This window comes from Cherax quadricarinatus, chromosome 51 (assembly GCF_038502225.1).
Source record: "Cherax quadricarinatus isolate ZL_2023a chromosome 51, ASM3850222v1, whole genome shotgun sequence".
In the NCBI taxonomy this organism is placed as follows: Eukaryota; Metazoa; Arthropoda; class Malacostraca; order Decapoda; family Parastacidae; genus Cherax; species Cherax quadricarinatus.
In genome coordinates this window covers 11,653,510-11,671,585 of record NC_091342.1, presented here as the reverse complement: position 1 = coordinate 11,671,585, position 18,076 = coordinate 11,653,510, and the positions used below count along the sequence as shown (strand labels likewise).

At 45.5% G+C, this 18,076-nt stretch overlaps 1 protein-coding gene across 1 annotated transcript in view; it reads right to left on the bottom strand.

Annotated features, from left to right (window-relative positions):
• Positions 1 to 14,104: 14,104 nt before the first annotated feature.
• The window catches only part of LOC138854185 (synaptotagmin-15-like), a 171,897-nt gene continuing 167,925 nt past the window's right edge, over positions 14,105 to 18,076 (bottom strand). The window contains exons 7-10 of the mRNA XM_070095843.1: positions 17,197 to 17,397; positions 15,253 to 15,363; positions 14,477 to 14,678; positions 14,105 to 14,382 (exon numbers count right to left, since the gene is read on the bottom strand). Of these exons, the coding sequence (XP_069951944.1) occupies positions 14,255 to 14,382; positions 14,477 to 14,678; positions 15,253 to 15,363; positions 17,197 to 17,397 (642 nt within the window). The 3' untranslated portion in view covers positions 14,105 to 14,254. The remainder of the gene's footprint in view (positions 14,383 to 14,476; positions 14,679 to 15,252; positions 15,364 to 17,196; positions 17,398 to 18,076) is intronic.

Genomic DNA, 18,076 nt, shown 5'->3' with positions numbered 1-18,076 from the left:
TAGAATTATCATACATAGCAGCATATGTGTAGAGAACCTAGGATAACCCAAAAAAGTCAGACAGAGTGACTTATTTCCATTGGGGTCATTTCGTATTTTACAGTTACTTCATATAGTTAATATACGCAGTGGAGGATGGAATACAATATCAAAAAAATATTATTAGTACTAAAATAAAAGCATTGAGCATAATTGGGTTGCATTATTATTATTATAATCAAGGGGGAAGCGCTAAACCCGTAGGATTATACAGCGCCTATGGGGGGGATGGAAGGTATTCAGGGTTAATTCAGGGAACTGGAGCACAGATCCATTTCCTTAGATCAAGAGCCCCTCACCAGCGTCAAGGAACCTTCCTTGAGGGGTAATTGGGTTGCAGTTAAAGACAAGTACTAGTAAATGAGAATCAGGACGAGTGATTCATGACCTTCGACTTTTTTTTTTTTTGAGTTATCCTAAGTAATGTACACATATGCTGCTATGTATGACAATTTATGTAACTGTATTTATGTGTACCTGTTCCTGTATAAACTTACTAACTCCCACTGGCTTACCAGTCCACCACTTTAAAAACTGGTACAGTATTAGTAAGACTCACATGCGCAGTTCAAACCATTTATAGAGACAACGTTTCTTCACGAATTTTTTCTTCAGTTTTCGAAAAGCAACCAGTGGCGAAACGTTTTCTCCGTGAACGTCTTGAGCTGTGCTGTGCATCAATTTATTTGCCGGAGAATAGATGTGTCACCACATCTGTTCTCCGGCAAATTGATGTATATCGACTAATTGCCCATGACTCACGAAATCACATGGTTGACCAATTAGGGAACAGGTGGGGTTGGAACCCATGGCGATGGAGTCGTATAACTCACAGGCCAGTGCGTTAACCGCTCGGCCAGCTGCTTTAATAAGATTCATCCAACTAGGTATAGATCCAGTTGGTTCAGTGGTTAGCGCACAAGCCTGTGAATTCTAAGACTCACTTGCCATGAGTTCAAATCCCACCCATCCCATAGCTCGATTGTTAGCGTACTCAGCTCAAACACTGAGGTCTGTGGTTTGATCTCCGGTACGGGTGGAAACATTAGGACGTGTTTCCAATAGACGCCTGCTGTCCATGTTCACCTATCAGTAAAATAGGTACCTGGGTGTTAGTCGACTGGTGTGGGTCGCATCCCGGGGACAAGGGACTTTGTATATAAGAGTATGTCATTGATGTCAGCTAGGTCTGTACATCCTGTACATGTTCTTGTAGAAGTGAAGATATTATTTTTGTTGTAAAATGGTAGAGCAAGACGTGGAGACTGCACAATGGTGCCACCACAGCATTATTATTAACCTCTCCTTCCCACTAAACCCACAAGAGTCATACAGCATTGCTATGGGGTTTAAAGCCTTTCTATTACACTAGGGCCATCAAGACTGGACGTAACCTTTGCACCACCAGACAAGCTTACTGCGAGAAATTACCTGCAGGAGGTTTACCTGAGTTATTATATGTACGTAATTTAGGTGAGGCAAGTGGGACATAGTCACAGTAGGTCACAGGACTGTCACTCCTTCGATGCCCACTCCTTCACCACTCTCACAAAAAAACTTGACCTGACATTGATTAACACAAGCCTATCCGATGTTATCCTGACGCCAAATGACTTCGAACAGGCGATAAATGACATGCCCATGCACTCTGCCCCAGGGCCAGACTCATGGAACTCTGTGTTCATCAAGAACTGCAAGAAGCCCCTATCACGAGCCTTTTCCATCCTATGGAGAGGGAGCATGGACACGGGGGTCGTCCCTCAGTTACTAAAAACAACAGACATAGCCCCACTCCACAAAGGGGGCAGTAAAGCAACAGCAAAGAACTACAGACCAATAGCACTAACATCCCATATCATAAAAATCTTTGAAAGGGTCCTAAGAAGCAAGATCACCACCCATCTAGAAACCCATCAGTTACACAACCCAGGGCAACATGGGTTTAGAACAGGTCGCTCCTGTCTGTCTCAACTACTGGATCACTACGACAAGGTCCTAAATGCACTAGAAGACAAAAAGAATGCAGATGTAATATATACAGACTTTGCAAAAGCCTTCGACAAGTGTGACCATGGCGTAATAGCGCACAAAATGCGCGCTAAAGGAATAACAGGAAAAGTCGGTCGATGGATCTATAATTTCCTCACTAACAGAACACAGAGAGTAGTCGTCAACAGAGTAAAGTCCGAGGCAGCTACGGTGAAAAGCTCTGTTCCACAAGGCACAGTACTAACTCCCATCTTGTTCCTCATCCTCATATCCGACATAGACAAGGATGTCAGCCACAGCACCGTGTCTTCCTTTGCAGATGACACCCGAATCTGCATGACAGTGTCTTCCATTGCAGACACTGCAAGGCTCCAGGCGGACATCAACCAAATCTTTCAGTGGGCTGCAGAAAACAATATGAAGTTCAACGATGAGAAATTTCAATTACTCAGATATGGTAAACATGAGGAAATTAAATCTTCATCAGAGTACAAAACAAATTCTGGCCACAAAATAGAGCGAAACACCAACGTCAAAGACCTGGGAGTGATTATGTCGGAGGATCTCACCTTCAAGGACCATAACATTGTATCAATCGCATCTGCTAGAAAAATGACAGGATGGATAATGAGAACCTTCAAAACTAGGGAGGCCAAGCCCATGATGACACTCTTCAGGTCACTTGTTCTATCTAGGCTGGAATATTGCTGCACTCTAACAGCACCTTTCAAGGCAGGTGAAATTGCGGACCTAGAAAATGTACAGAGAACTTTCACGGCGCGCATAACGGAGATAAAACACCTCAATTACTGGGAGCGCTTGAGGTTTCTAAACCTGTATTCCCTGGAACGCAGGAGGGAGAGATACATGATTATATACACCTGGAAAATCCTAGAGGGACTAGTACCGAACTTGCACACGAAAATCACTCACTACGAAAGCAAAAGACTTGGCAGACGATGCACCATCCCCCCAATGAAAAGCAGGGGTGTCACTAGCACGTTAAGAGACCATACAATAAGTGTCAGGGGCCCGAGACTGTTCAACTGCCTCCCAGCACACATAAGGGGGATTACCAACAGACCCCTGGCAGTCTTCAAGCTGGCACTGGACAAGCACCTAAAGTCAGTTCCTGATCAGCCGGGCTGTGGCTCGTACGTTGGTTTGCGTGCAGCCAGCAGCAACAGCCTGGTTGATCAGGCGCTGATCCACCAGGAGGCCTGGTCACAGACCGGGCCGCGGGGGCGTTGACCCCCGAAACTCTCTCCAGGTAAACTCCAGGTAATATTAACCATTAATACCAATAATGGTAAATTATAAAATAGTGTGGATTGTACGAAAATTAAAGGAGACGGTCTCCAGAAAGGATTAATGGGAGCACTAATACACACAGGATAAGAATTTTCAAATTGACACCAGGCACATATGTACCAAAAGTTAGATAATTCAATTTATATTACCACTAACCATTTATATTGTAGTTGGATCACCCCACAACGCCTTCCTAACAAACAGAATCCTACTGGCCAGCAAGAAATCTAAATGAAAGAACTAATGGCATATATACTGGATGTGTTGCATGGCGACACCTCATTATTTCCACTATCACCACCTAATTCTGGAGGCCCCGCAAATTCTCTGCCTCCATTCTTCAACAGAGAACATTCCAGTACTCATTAATTATAGTTTGAGGCCGATCCATTCAATTATGGCCTCGATGACGCCAGATTACTAGACGATTTCACCTCAACCAATACATAACCGTTATATTATTCATATTTACGCATGCTGAATTTAGGAAAATAAATTTTTTTCCCACGCTTACTTTATTTAAATAAAAACATATTCAGCATATATACACTGAGAGAAATATACTTCTCGATGTATATACATTGTATTAAAATGTTCCGATTATTTTTGTTGTTTTATGTTTCTTATACCAGTAATCATTAGCAAGTTATTAATTTTGAATGAGGATGGGGAGGTAAATTGATACTATTATTAATTTATTGTTATTAATAATTTATTATTATTACATTTATGGGGTAGCGCTAAACCCGAAGGGACCACACAAGTTGATAAATGAGACACTTGTGCAGCATTTGGGTATCTTTATTCTGGAAACGTTTCGCCAGCCAGTGGATTTTTCAGTCCAGTGCAGGAAAAGGTGGAAGATGAGGAGGAGTTTGAGGTGGTCAGTCCCTCAGCCTGGAGTCGGTGTGTTCAGTTCATCAGTGTTGACAAGACTGCGGTATATTGGCGGAGATGGAGCTTATAAACACCAGAGTGTGAAGCCAGAGCGCTGCCTACCAGGCCACGGGACTACCACTATCAGTACGACTACTGCTACTACTACGACTACTGATACATCTACGAGTACTAATATTACGACTTATACTACGAGTACGGCTACTGCTACTACTACTATTGTTACTACTGCTGCAGTTATTACTATGAGTACTTCTACTACTACCATAGTAGACTACTATTACAACGACGGCTACTACTATTTCTATAACAGCAACAAGCACTGCTGCTACTGCTGGATTAAGTCTACTTCTAAGAAAAATTTAATCCAAGGAAAAGAAAGGGCAGATTCCACTCCTCGGAACAAGAACTCTTCACCAGCAAAGAGGCACAGCCTTGAATGTTGCCGTGTGTGTGGTGAGAGACACAATGTTGCCGTGTGTGTGGTGAGAGACACAATGTTGCCGTGTGTGTGGTGAGACACAATGTTACCGTGTGTGTGGTGAGACACAATGTTGCCGTGTGTGTGGTGAGAGACACAATGTTGCCGTGTGTGTGGTGAGACACAATGTTGCCGTGTGTGTGGTGAGACACAATGTTACCGTGTGTGAGGTGAGACACAATGTTGCCGTGTGTGTGGTGAGACACAATGTTGCCGTGTGTGTGGTGAGACACAATGTTGCCGTGTGTGTGGTGAGAGACACAATGTTACCGTGTGTGTGGTGAGACACAATGTTGCCGTGTGTGTGGTGAGACACAATGTTGCCGTGTGTGTGGTGAGAGACACAATGTTACCGTGTGTGTGGTGAGACACAATGTTGCCGTGTGTGTGGTGAGAGACACAATGTTGCCGTGTGTGTGGTGAGACACAATGTTGCCGTGTGTGTGGTAAGACACAATGTTGCCGTGTGTGTGGTGAGAGACACAATGTTGCCGTGTGTGTGGTGAGACACAATGTTGCCGTGTGTGTGGTGAGAGACACAATGTTACCGTGTGTGTGGTGAGACACAATGTTGCCGTGTGTGTGGTGAGACACAATGTTGCCGTGTGTGTGGTGAGACACAATGTTGCCGTGTGTGTGGTGAGACACAATGTTGCCGTGTGTGTGGTGAGAGAAACAATGTTGCCGTGTGTGTGGTGAGACACAATGTTGCCGTGTGTGTGGTGAGAGACACAATGTTGCCGTGTGTGTGGTGAGACACAATGTTGCCGTGTGTGTGGTGAGACACAATGTTGCCGTGTGTGTGGTGAGACACAATGTTGCCGTGTGTGTGGTGAGACACAATGTTGCCGTGTGTGTGGTGAGACACAATGTTGCCGTGTGTGTGGTGAGACACAATGTTGCCGTGTGTGTGGTGAGACACAATGTTGCCGTGTGTGTGGTGAGACACAATGTTGCCGTGTGTGTGGTGAGAGACACAATGTTGCCGTGTGTGTGGTGAGACACAATGTTGCCGTGTGTGTGGTGAGACACAATGTTGCCGTGTGTGTGGTGAGACACAATGTTGCCGTGTGTGTGGTGAGAGACACAATGTTGCCGTGTGTGTGGTGAGACACAATGTTGCCGTGTGTGTGGTGAGACACAATGTTGCCGTGTGTGTGGTGAGAGACACAATGTTGCCGTGTGTGTGGTGAGAGAAACAATGTTGCCGTGTGTGTGGTGAGACACAATGTTGCCGTGTGTGTGGTGAGAGACACAATGTTGCCGTGTGTGTGGTGAGAGACACAATGTTGCCGTGTGTGTGGTGAGAGACACAATGTTGCCGTGTGTGTGGTGAGAGAAACAATGTTGCCGTGTGTGTGGTGAGAGACACAATGTTGCCGTGTGTGTGGTGAGAGAAACAATGTTGCCGTGTGTGTGGTGAGACACAATGTTGCCGTGTGTGTGGTGAGACACAATGTTGCCGTGTGTGTGGTGAGACACAATGTTGCCGTGTGTGTGGTGAGACACAATGTTGCCGTGTGTGTGGTGAGAGACACAATGTTGCCGTGTGTGTGGTGAGAGACACAATGTTACCGTGTGTGTGGTGAGACACAATGTTACCGTGTGTGTGGTGAGACACAATGTTACCGTGTGTGTGGTGAGAGAAACAATGTTGCCGTGTGTGTGGTGAGAGACACAATGTTGCCGTGTGTGTGTGGTGAGACACAATGTTGCCGTGTGTGTGGTGAGAGAAACAATGTTGCCGTGTGTGTGTTGAGAGACACAATGTTGCCGTGTGTGTGGTGAGACACAATGCTGCCGTGTGTGTGGTGAGAGAAACAATGTTGCCGTGTGTGTGTTGAGAGACACAATGTTGCCGTGTGTGTGGTGAGACACAATGTTGCCGTGTGTGTGGTGAGAGACACAATGTTGCCGTGTGTGTGGTGAGAGACAATGTTGCCGTGTGTGTGGTGAGACACAATGTTGCCGTGTGTGTGGTGAGAGAAACAATGTTGCCGTGTGTGTGTTGAGAGACACAATGTTGCCGTGTGTGTGGTGAGACACAATGTTGCGTTGTGTGTGGTGAGAGAAACAATGTTGCCGTGTGTGTGGTGAGACACAATGTTGCGTTGTGTGTGGTGAGACACAATGTTGCGTTGTGTGTGGTGAGACACAATGTTGCGTTGTGTGTGGTGAGAGAAACAATGTTGCCGTGTGTGTGGTGAGACACAATGTTGCGTTGTGTGTGGTGAGAGAAACAATGTTGCCGTGTGTGTGGTGAGACACAATGTTGCCGTGTGTGTGGTGAGACACAATGTTGCCGTGTGTGTGGTGAGAGAAACAATGTTGCCGTGTGTGTGGTGAGACACAATGTTGCCGTGTGTGTGGTGAGAGAAACAATGTTGCCGTGTGTGTGGTGAGAGACACAATGTTGCCGTGTGTGTGGTGAGACACAATGTTGCCGTGTGTGTGGTGAGAGAAACAATGTTGCCGTGTGTGTGGTGAGACACAATGTTGCCGTGTGTGTGGTGATAGACACGATGTTGCCGTGTGTGTGGTGAGACAATGTTGCCGTGTGTGTGGTGAGAGAAACAATGTTGCCGTGTGTGTGGTGATAGACACGATGTTGCCGTGTGTGTGGTGAGACAATGTTGCCGTGTGTGTGGTGAGACAATGTTGCCGTGTGTGTGGTGATAGACACGATGTTGCCGTGTGTGTGGTGAGACAATGTTGCCGTGTGTGTGGTGAGACAATGTTGCCGTGTGTGTGGTGAGAGACGCAATGGTGCCGTGTGTGTGGTGAGAGACACAATGGTGCCGTGTGTGTGGTGAGACACAATGTTGCCGTGTGTGTGGTGAGAGAAACAATGTTACCGTGTGTGTGTGGTGAGAGACACAATGGTGCCGTGTGTGTGGTGAGAGACACAATGGTACCGTGTGTGTGGTGAGACACAATGGTGCCGTGTGTGTGGTGAGAGACACAATGTTGCCGTGTGTGTGTGGTGAGAGACACAATGGTATCGTGTGTGTGGTGAGAGATGCAAAGTTACCGTGTGTGTGGTGAGACACAGTGGTGCCGTGTGTGTGGTGAGAGATAAAATTGTACCGTGTGTGTGGTGAGAGACACAATGTTACCGTGTGTGTCTCAGTAGTAGTAACCAGTTACCAGTAACCAGTGTACCAGTAGATGACTCACTACCAACCGTCTCTGCCTGAGTCACTGTCTGTATTCATATTGTGCTGACCACAGCAGTATTCAAAGACCCCCTCACATATGGGTACTGTGGGCGGTCAGTCATACGTCGCCGAGCTCTCAGTAGTAGTAACCAGTTACCAGTAACCAGTGTACCAGTAGATGACTCACTACCAACCGTCTCTGCCTGAGTCACTGTCTGTATTCATATTGTGCTGACCACAGCAGTATTCAAAGACCCCCTCACACATATGTACTGTGGGCGGTCAGTCATACGAGAGTGAGCAAGGAGGCAAGGTTACAGCTGTTTGGGCGCTCCCCACATTATCCGTAATTATACGTACTTCCAGCCTACGTGAGTATTACTTTACCCTATCCACGTGTTCGAATCCCACATGATATGTGTGGTGAGAGACACAATGGTGCCGTGTGTGTGGTGAGAGACACAATGTTGCCGTATGTGTGGTGAGAGACACAATGTTGCCGTGTGAGTGGTGAGAGACACAATGTTGGCGTGTGTGTGGTGAGAGACACAATGGTGCCGTGTGTGTGGTGAGATAAAATTGTACCATGTGTGTGGTGAGAGACACAATGGTGCCGTGTGTGAGGTGAGACACAATGGTGCCATGTGTGTGGTGAGATAAAATTGTACCATGTGTGTGGTGAGAGACACAATGGTGCCGTGTGTGTGGTGAGATAAAATTGTACCATGTGTGTGGTGAGAGACACAATGGTGCCGTGTGTGTGGTGAGAGAAAATTGTACTGTGTGTGTGTGGTGAGAGACACAGTGGTACCGTGTGTGTGGTGAGATAAAATTGTACCATGTGTGTGGTGAGAGACACAATGGTGCCGTGTGTGAGGTGAGACACAATGGTGCCATGTGTGAGGTGGGAGACACAATGATGCCGTGTGTGTGGTGACAGACACAATGGTGCCGTGTGTGTGGTGACAGACACAATGGTGCCGTGTGTGTGGTGACAGACACAATGGTGCCGTGTGTGTGGTAACAGACACAATGGTGCCGTGTGTGTGGTGACAGACACAATGGTGCCGTGTGTGTGGTGACAGACACAATGGTGCCGTGTGTGTGGTGACAGACACAATGGTGCCGTGTGTGTGGTGACAGACACAATGGTGCCGTGTGTGTGGTGACAGACACAATGGTGCCGTGTGTGTGGTAACAGACACAATGGTGCCGTGTGTGTGGTAACAGACACAATGGTGCCGTGTGTGTGGTGACAGACACAATGGTGCCGTGTGTGTGGTGACAGACACAATGGTGCCGTGTGTGTGGTAACAGACACAATGGTGCCGTGTGTGTGGTGACAGACACAATGGTGCCGTGTGTGTGGTGACAGACACAATGGTGCCGTGTGTGTGGTAACAGACACAATGGTGCCGTGTGTGTGGTAACAGACACAATGGTGCCGTGTGTGTGGTGACAGACACAATGGTGCCGTGTGTGTGGTAACAGACACAATGGTGCCGTGTGTGTGGTAACAGACACAATGGTGCCGTGTGTGTGGTAACAGACACAATGGTGCCGTGTGTGTGGTAACAGACACAATGGTGCCGTGTGTGTGGTAACAGACACAATGGTGCCGTGTGTGTGGTGACAGACACAATGGTGCCGTGTGTGTGGTAACAGACACAATGGTGCCGTGTGTGTGGTGACAGACACAATGGTGCCGTGTGTGTGGTAACAGACACAATGGTGCCGTGTGTGTGGTGACAGACACAATGGTGCCGTGTGTGTGGTGACAGACACAATGGTGCCGTGTGTGTGGTAACAGACACAATGGTGCCGTGTGTGTGGTGACAGACACAATGGTGCCGTGTGTGTGGTAACAGACACAATGGTGCCGTGTGTGTGGTGACAGACACAATGGTGCCGTGTGTGTGGTGACAGACACAATGGTGCCGTGTGTGTGGTGACAGACACAATGGTGCCGTGTGTGTGGTGACAGACACAATGGTGCCGTGTGTGTGGTGACAGACACAATGGTGCCGTGTGTGTGGTGACAGACACAATGGTGTCGTGTGTGTGGTAACAGACACAATGGTGCCGTGTGTGTGGTGACAGACACAATGGTGCCGTGTGTGTGGTAACAGACACAATGGTGCCGTGTGTGTGGTGACAGACACAATGGTGCCGTGTTTGAGGTTATAAAGACACAATATAAATGGAGAGTTGTATTAAGATACACCAGTATTGTCTTAACAAACTGATACTGAGACCTTTTAGGACATAGGTACTTCCCAGGAACACTCTAGAATGTAGGTACTTCCCAGGGACACTCTAGAATGTAGGTACTTCCCAGGGACACTCTAGAATATAGGTAATTCCCAGGGACACTCTAGAATATAGATACTTCCCAGTGACAATCTAGAATATAGGTACTGCCCAGGGACACTATAATACAGATACTTCCCAGGGACACTTCTAGAATATAGGTACTTCCCAGGGACACTACAATACAGGTACTTCTCAGAGACACTCTAGAATATACGTACTTCCCAGGGACACTCTCGTATATAGGTACTTCTCAGGAGCACTCTAGAATACAGGTACTACCCAGGGACACTCTAGAACATAGGTACTCTCCAGGGACACTCTAGAACATAGGACCTCCCCAGGGATACTCTAGAACATAGGTACTGTCCAACGACACTTTAGAAAGTAGGTACTCCCCAGAGACACTAGAAAATAGGTACTCCCCAGGGACACTCTAGAACGTAGGTACTCCCCTGGGACACTCTAGAACATAGGTACTCCCCAGGGACACTCTAGAAAAATGTTACTTCCCAGACACACTCTAGAACATAGGTACTCCCCAGGGACTCTAGAATATAGGTACTCCCCAGGGACACTAGAACATAGGTACTCCCCAGGAACACTCTAGGACATAGGTACTCCCCAGGGACACTCAAGAACATAGATACTCCCAGGGATACTCTAGAACATAGGTACTCAGGTATTCCCCAGGGACACTCTAGAACATAGGTACTCCCCAGGGACACTCTAGAAAAATGTTACTTCCCAGACACACTCTAGAACATAGGTACTCCCCAGGGACTCTAGAATATAAGTACTCCCCAGGGACACTAGAACATAGGTACTCCCCAGGAACACTCTAGAACATAAGTACTCCTCAGCGACACTCTAGAACACAGGTATTTCCCAGGGACACTAGAGCACAGGTACTCTCAGGAACACTCTAGAACATAGGTACTCCCCAGGGACACTCAAGAACATAGATACTCCCAGGGATACTCTAGAACATAGGTACTCAGGTATTTCCCAGGGACACTCTAGAACATAGGTACTCCCAGGGATACTCTAGAACATGGGTACTCAGGTACTCCCAGGGACACTCTAGAACATAGGTACTCCCAGGGACACTCTAGAACATAGGTACTCCCAGGGACACTCCAGGGACACATTTTCCTCATTGCGATTCAATAATAACAAGACTAAACTAAGATGTAATATACATTCGCTTCTTAACCTACATCTGTACAATATCCAAGTGTATATCTATAGCCATCTATTGATCTATCTATCTATCTATCTATCTATCTATCTATCTATATATATATATATATATATATATATATATATATATATATATATATATTTATATATATATACATATATATGATGGGGTCCACCTCTGGTGTAAATTGTGGGACCCATAGCCACGGAGAAGTGGATAAAAATTCTTCAAGGAAAAATATTTGGATTTCTTCCTGAAGCCGTTTGAATATTCCACTTCCCCTACCACCCCATCTTTTCATAATTATTTTTTTTAATAATAGGAATATTTTATTACATAATATGGTATATATATATATATATATATATATATATATATATATATATAATGTATACATATATATAATATCTATCTATCTATCTATCTATCTATCTATATATATATATATATATATATATATATATATATATATATATATATAATGTGGAATGTTAAAATGCAATAATATGTAATTCAAAGAGTATTGTGGGTATTGAAGAGAGGCGTCCATGGAGGAGTGTGGTCGTGGCCGGTGAGAGGAGAGTTGTGTCTGGGTACATGATCGTCTGGTCCCTTTATCCACTACTGATGTTCAACGTTGAGTGGTTCACTTAGCGCCAGGAGTGATGCAGACTCGATCTTATCCTGTAATCACGGTCCTCTGACTATGACCTGAGCTCTAAATATTTAAAAAGGCTTTAATTTTTTTCACATTCATAAAAGAATAAAAAAACATTTTGGGTCATTAATGATATAAATGTAATTTTAAACTTGAGTTTCTAGGAATCATAGTAACTCGCTGATTACCGAGGCATCAGCGTAATTAACTGAGTACTGAGGAATCAGGTTAGCTTAATGAGTATGCAAGCATCAATATAACTCACTGAATATTGCAGCATCAGCGTCACTCACTGACTGCTGAAGCATCAATGGACCAAGGTACAAGATACTCTTAATGACTGGAGGAAGAATTTAATCGAAAGATTCGCAACAAAAGTTGTCCTCTCACGCCTAGTATATTCAGCGACCATCTTTTGGATGAAGGTGTGTGAGTGTTGGTGCAACACACAACACCAGGGGTCTCCTCCTCCAGGTCTGATTCCCACACTACTCCTTGATTTCCTCGATATAGATTAATGCTTCTAGATATCTCTTCTAAGACACTAGTTAGTACTTAGGTTTATAATAAATGATATTTGGTTTGAGTATTTGTAATTACCTATTTTTTTTTATTGAATATTTGGGTTTGCGGGAGTTGAGCTCTAGCTCTGGGTCCCATCTATTAGTTTTCATTCGAGCGACGGATGGTTGGTTAATTGGATTTAAAGCCTATCGACTACGCTAGGGTCATTAAGGCTGCATGTAACAGTTTCACCACCAGACATATATACACTGAGAGAAATACACCTCTCAGGGGGATATATGGTGTGAATAACCAATGTAACAGCCTCGGGAAGTGTGGTTATCAACTTCTGGTTCATTTCCTTCTACCTCTGGTGTTCAGTAATATTTTATATCCCTGTGACATATTTTGGTGTTCAGTGTTCAGCCATGTCCTCGTGTGTGTGTGTGTGTGTGTGTGTGTGTGTGTGTGTGTGTGTGTGTGTGTGTGTGTGTGTGTGTGTGAGTGTGTGTGTGTGTGTGTGTGTGTGTGTGTGTGTGTGTGTGTGTGTGTGTGTGTGTGTGTGTGTGTGTGTGTGTGTGTGTGTGTGTGTGTGTGTGTGTGTGTGTGTGTGTGTGTGTAAGTATAACCATCAGTTCGTTGATGCAGTGACAGAGTTGCGTCAGTGGTGTTCAAAGTTGCGTCAATGGTGCTCTGACTTAAGTGATCACTTAAACAACTTCGTAAACTACCCAATAGTTGTGGTCTTGACTTTCCCTGTCTTGATGTCTTCATGGAGACACACGGACACGCACACAGAAAGATACAGAGAGGTACACAGCAGGATACGGACACGTACACAGCAGGACAGACACGTATACAGCAGGATACTGACACGGCAGGTCACATACACAGCAGGTCAAGTATATAGCAGGTCATGTACACAGCAGGTCACGTACACAGCATGTCACGTACACAGCAGGTCACGTACACAGCAGGTCACGTACACAGAAGTCACGTAGGATGTAGTAGGCAGGTAGGCTGGTAAAGGGATGAGTGGCATGTAAATACTGATAGTCAAGATACAGGCAGGCGCAAGCACACACCTACACCACAGCTACAGTGCCTTCTACACCACAGCTACAGTGCCTTCTACACCACAGCTACAGTGCCTTCTACACCACAGCTACAGTGCCTTCTACACCACAGCTACAGTGCCTTCTACACCACAGCTACAGTGCCTTCTACACCACAGCTACATTGGAGGATAGAGGGAGAGGGATAGAAGTTGAGTTACAGTCTGAGGGCTAGGTGGCACTACACAAGTATTTAAAGTGATAGGTCGAGGCTGGAGGTAGAGGACAACTGCGGTGATAACACTAGTGAGAGGTCGATGCTGGAGGTAGTGAATAACTACGGTGATAACACGAGACTAAAGATAATATTATATCATTCACACATAACAAGATGTCTGCCACAAGCACGTCTCTTATCACTTTCAGAGTGACATATCGATGTTTCTGAGGTAATCATCTCTTGTCTCCAAGTCCGACACTGGCATTGGACAGCAACAGTCAGTGGGTGCCAGTACTAAGCACTACTGGGTATCTGGCACTACTAGATCAGTGGGGTCCCAGTTTTGTACACTGTAGTGTCAATGGTAGCGGGTAATTGGGCACTTTTTTGAAGTTACAGTGCCAGTACTAAGCACCACCGGTACCAAACTACTCTGTGAGTGGGTGCCAATACTGGATAGCATCCTTGGGGGTTGACAGCACCTCATTCCAATGGTTGAGAGCTCTTCCACGAGCGAACATGAAGGAACCAATTACAACACGCCCCAGCACACGTCCTATAACACAAAATATACACATCATTAGTTAATTACTGGACGCTATAGTTAATTAATTAGATTTTTTCTCGCACTTAAGAAACGAGAGCATCACCTTTGGAAGTGGAGTTTTGTGCCAGGTGGAGCTGGATATTGAGATGGACGCCCTCTAGCGCCGGTGGTGGCCGGAAGTGGAAGGACTCGTTGTACTGAGGGTCGTCGCTGGCCGCCACCACCGTCGTTTTCTTACTCTTGATGGCTCGTCGTTGGCTCATGAGAGCGACCTTCACCCACGACACCGTCTCTCCTTCCCCTAGCTACCATAAAATGGAAATAAAGTTCTGGGTAACAGAGCAGCTAAATTGTACGAGAACAACGACACGAGTTGCTGGAAGAGCTTCTGTTAGGACAACCTCTCGCTCTGTGTGCAGCTTTACTGCACAGAGGGAAACGTTGTTCCAATGAAAGCTTCTCTAGCTTCTGTCTGTGTTCACACTTGTCAGAACACCAGTGCATGCAGCTACTGTGTGCAGGAGCAACGCTTTTCTAACTCGAGTCACATGATTCTCTCAGCTACACAGCCATTGTTCTTGTACTGTTATAAGCATCAGCACGAAACGGAAAAGAAGACAGACAAGACAGTATAAAAAACAAACAAATAAAAACTTCACCAGGCTATAAACATCTTTAATCATACAAACATTATCTATGATAACATAAGTGATCTCCTGTGTGTTGTCTTACTGCCTTCACGTATAAAGAAAATATTTAAACTCCACTGTTATTAAACTGTTAATATAGGCTCAAAAAAGAAGATAGGACGAGGGTGTCAGGGAGTGAGAACGAGAGACAAGGAGATCTCAGGGAGTGAGAATAAGAGATGTGTCTCACCTTGAGTCCCCTTGCTTGCAAGACTGTCAGACTGAGACGGTGGAGAGTGTCGTTGTATGAGAGAGAGACAAGGATCTCACCCAGGTCACTCCTTGGTTCACACTCCTCCTCCTGTACCATGTAAAACAAACATTAATAACAGTGTTCACCAATGTCCAACACACACACACACACACACACACACACACACACACACACACACACACACACACACAAGTTTGCAGATGATGTGAAGTTAATGAGGAGAATTCAGTCAGATGAGGACCAGGCAGGATTACAAAGAGACCTGGACAGGCTGGAAGCCTGGTCCAGCAACTGACTCCTCGAATTTAACCCCACCAAATGCAAAGTCATGAAGAACGGGGAAGGGCAAAGAAGATCGCAGGTGGCCAAAGACTACAAACCTCACTCAAGGAGAAGGATCTTGGGGTGAGTATAATATCGAGCACATCTCCTGAGGCGCACATCAACCAGATAACTGCTGCAGCACATGGGCGCCTGGCAAATCTGATAATAGCGCTCCGATACCTCACTAAGGAATCGTTCACGACTCTATACATCGTGTACGTCAGACCCATACTGGAGTATGCAGCACCAGTTTGGAACCCACTCCTGGTCAAATACGTCATGAAATTAGAGTAAGTGAAAAGGTTTGCAACAAGGCTAGTTCCAGAGATCAGGGGAATGTCCTACGAAGAAAGGTTAACGGAAATCGGCCTCACGACACTGGAGGACAGGAGGGTTAGGGGAGACATTATAACGACATACAAAATACTGCGAGGAATTGACAAGGTGGACAGAGACAGGATGTTCCAGAGATGGGACACAAAAACAAGGGGTCACAATTGGAAGTTGAAGACTCAGATGAGTCAAAGGGATATTAGGAAGTATCTCTTCAGTCACAGAGTTGTTAGGAAGTGGAATAGTCTGGCAAGTGATGTAGTGGAGGCAGGAACATAGTTTTAAGACGAGGTTTGATAAAGCTCGTGGAGCAGGGAGAGAGAGGACCTAGTAGCGATCAGCGAAGAGGCGGGGCCAGGAGCTATGAATCGACCCCTGTAACCACGAATAGATGAGTAGAAATAGGTGAATACACACACACACACACACACTCTTGGCGGGACCAGGAGCTGTGACTTGATCCCTGCAACCACAAATAAGTAAGTACATATGAAGACTGGGAAGGTCAAAGAAGACCACAGACAGAGTACAGGCTAGGGTGCCAAAGACTGCAAACCTCACTCAAGAAAAAGGATCTTGGGGTGAGTATAATACCGAGCACATCTCCTGAGGTGCACATCAACCAAATAACTGTTGCAGCATATGGGCGCCTGGCAAACCTGAGAATAGCGTTCCGACACCTGAGTAAGGAGTCATTCAAGACACTGTACACATTGTGCGCTAAGCCCATAGTGGAGTAACAGCACCAATATGGAACCCACATCTGGTCAGGCGCGTGAAGAAATTAGAGAAAGTGCAAAGGTTTGCAACAAGACTAGTCCCAGAGCTAAGGAGCATGTCCTACGAGGAGAGTTTAAGGGAAATCAACCTGCCGTCACTGGAGGACAGAGGGGATAGGGGGTCACATGGTAACGACATAAAATGCTGAGACAAATTGACTAGGCGGATAGGGACAGAATGTTTCAGAGATGGGACACAGCAACAAGAGGTCACAACTGGAAGTTGAAAACTCAGATGAGTCACAGGGATGTTAGGAAGTATTTCTTCAGTCATAGAGTTGTTAGGAAGTGAAACAATCTGGAGAGCAATATAGTGGAGGCTGGATCCATACATAGCTTTACGAAGAGGTATGATAAAGCTCATGGAGCAGGGAGAGACAGCGGACCTAGTAGTGACCAGTGAAGAGGCGGGGCCAGGAGCTGTGAATCGACCCCTGCAACCACAAACAGGTGAGTAGAATTTGGTGAGTATACACACACTCACCCTCACTAGGTCTCTAGCTATGACGGTGGCAGGGATGGCGGCGGCATTAGCGGCAACAGCGGCACAAGTAGCTGCCGCTGAGTCCGCCACCACCTGGGCGAGGGGGCAGAAGACGTGGCCGATAGCAGGCTGCCGCTTGTGACGCCCGCCGTCGTAGACGCTGACGCGGAGAGTCCTCTCCGACACGCAACGCAACGGAATCTAACGACCAGATACCCCTTCTTAACACCTCATATTATTATTATTATTATTATTATTATTATTATTATTATTATTATTATTATTATTATTATTATCAGTATTATTATTATTATTGTTGTTATTATTATTATTATTATTATTATTATTATTATTATTATTATTATTATTATTATTATCATCATCATTATCATTATTATTAGTGTTAATATTATCATAACAGACGCCTGGAGGTACGTCGTTATTATCATCGTTCTAATCATTATGATGATAATTATAGATTGAGAATGCAACTGGTGGATACTTGCAGGATGGATGAGCACATAGATGAATGGACGAAAGCATCGATGAATAGATGAATGAATGATATTACTGATGATCGGCTGGATAGATGGAGGAACGTAATTATAGATGATTGACAGGAAGGATGGCTTGTGGTTCAGGGAGCTACACAGGTTACACAAGTACACAGGTGACACAGGTAGACGGGTTACACAGGTACATAGGTACACGTTATACAGGTTACACAGGTAGACATGTTACACAGGTTACATAGGTTACACTGGTAGACATATTACACAGGTAAATATGTACACAGGTAAACAGGTTACACATGCTACACAGATAGACATGTTACACAGGTAGACAGGTTACACAGGTTACACATGTGACACAAGAAGAC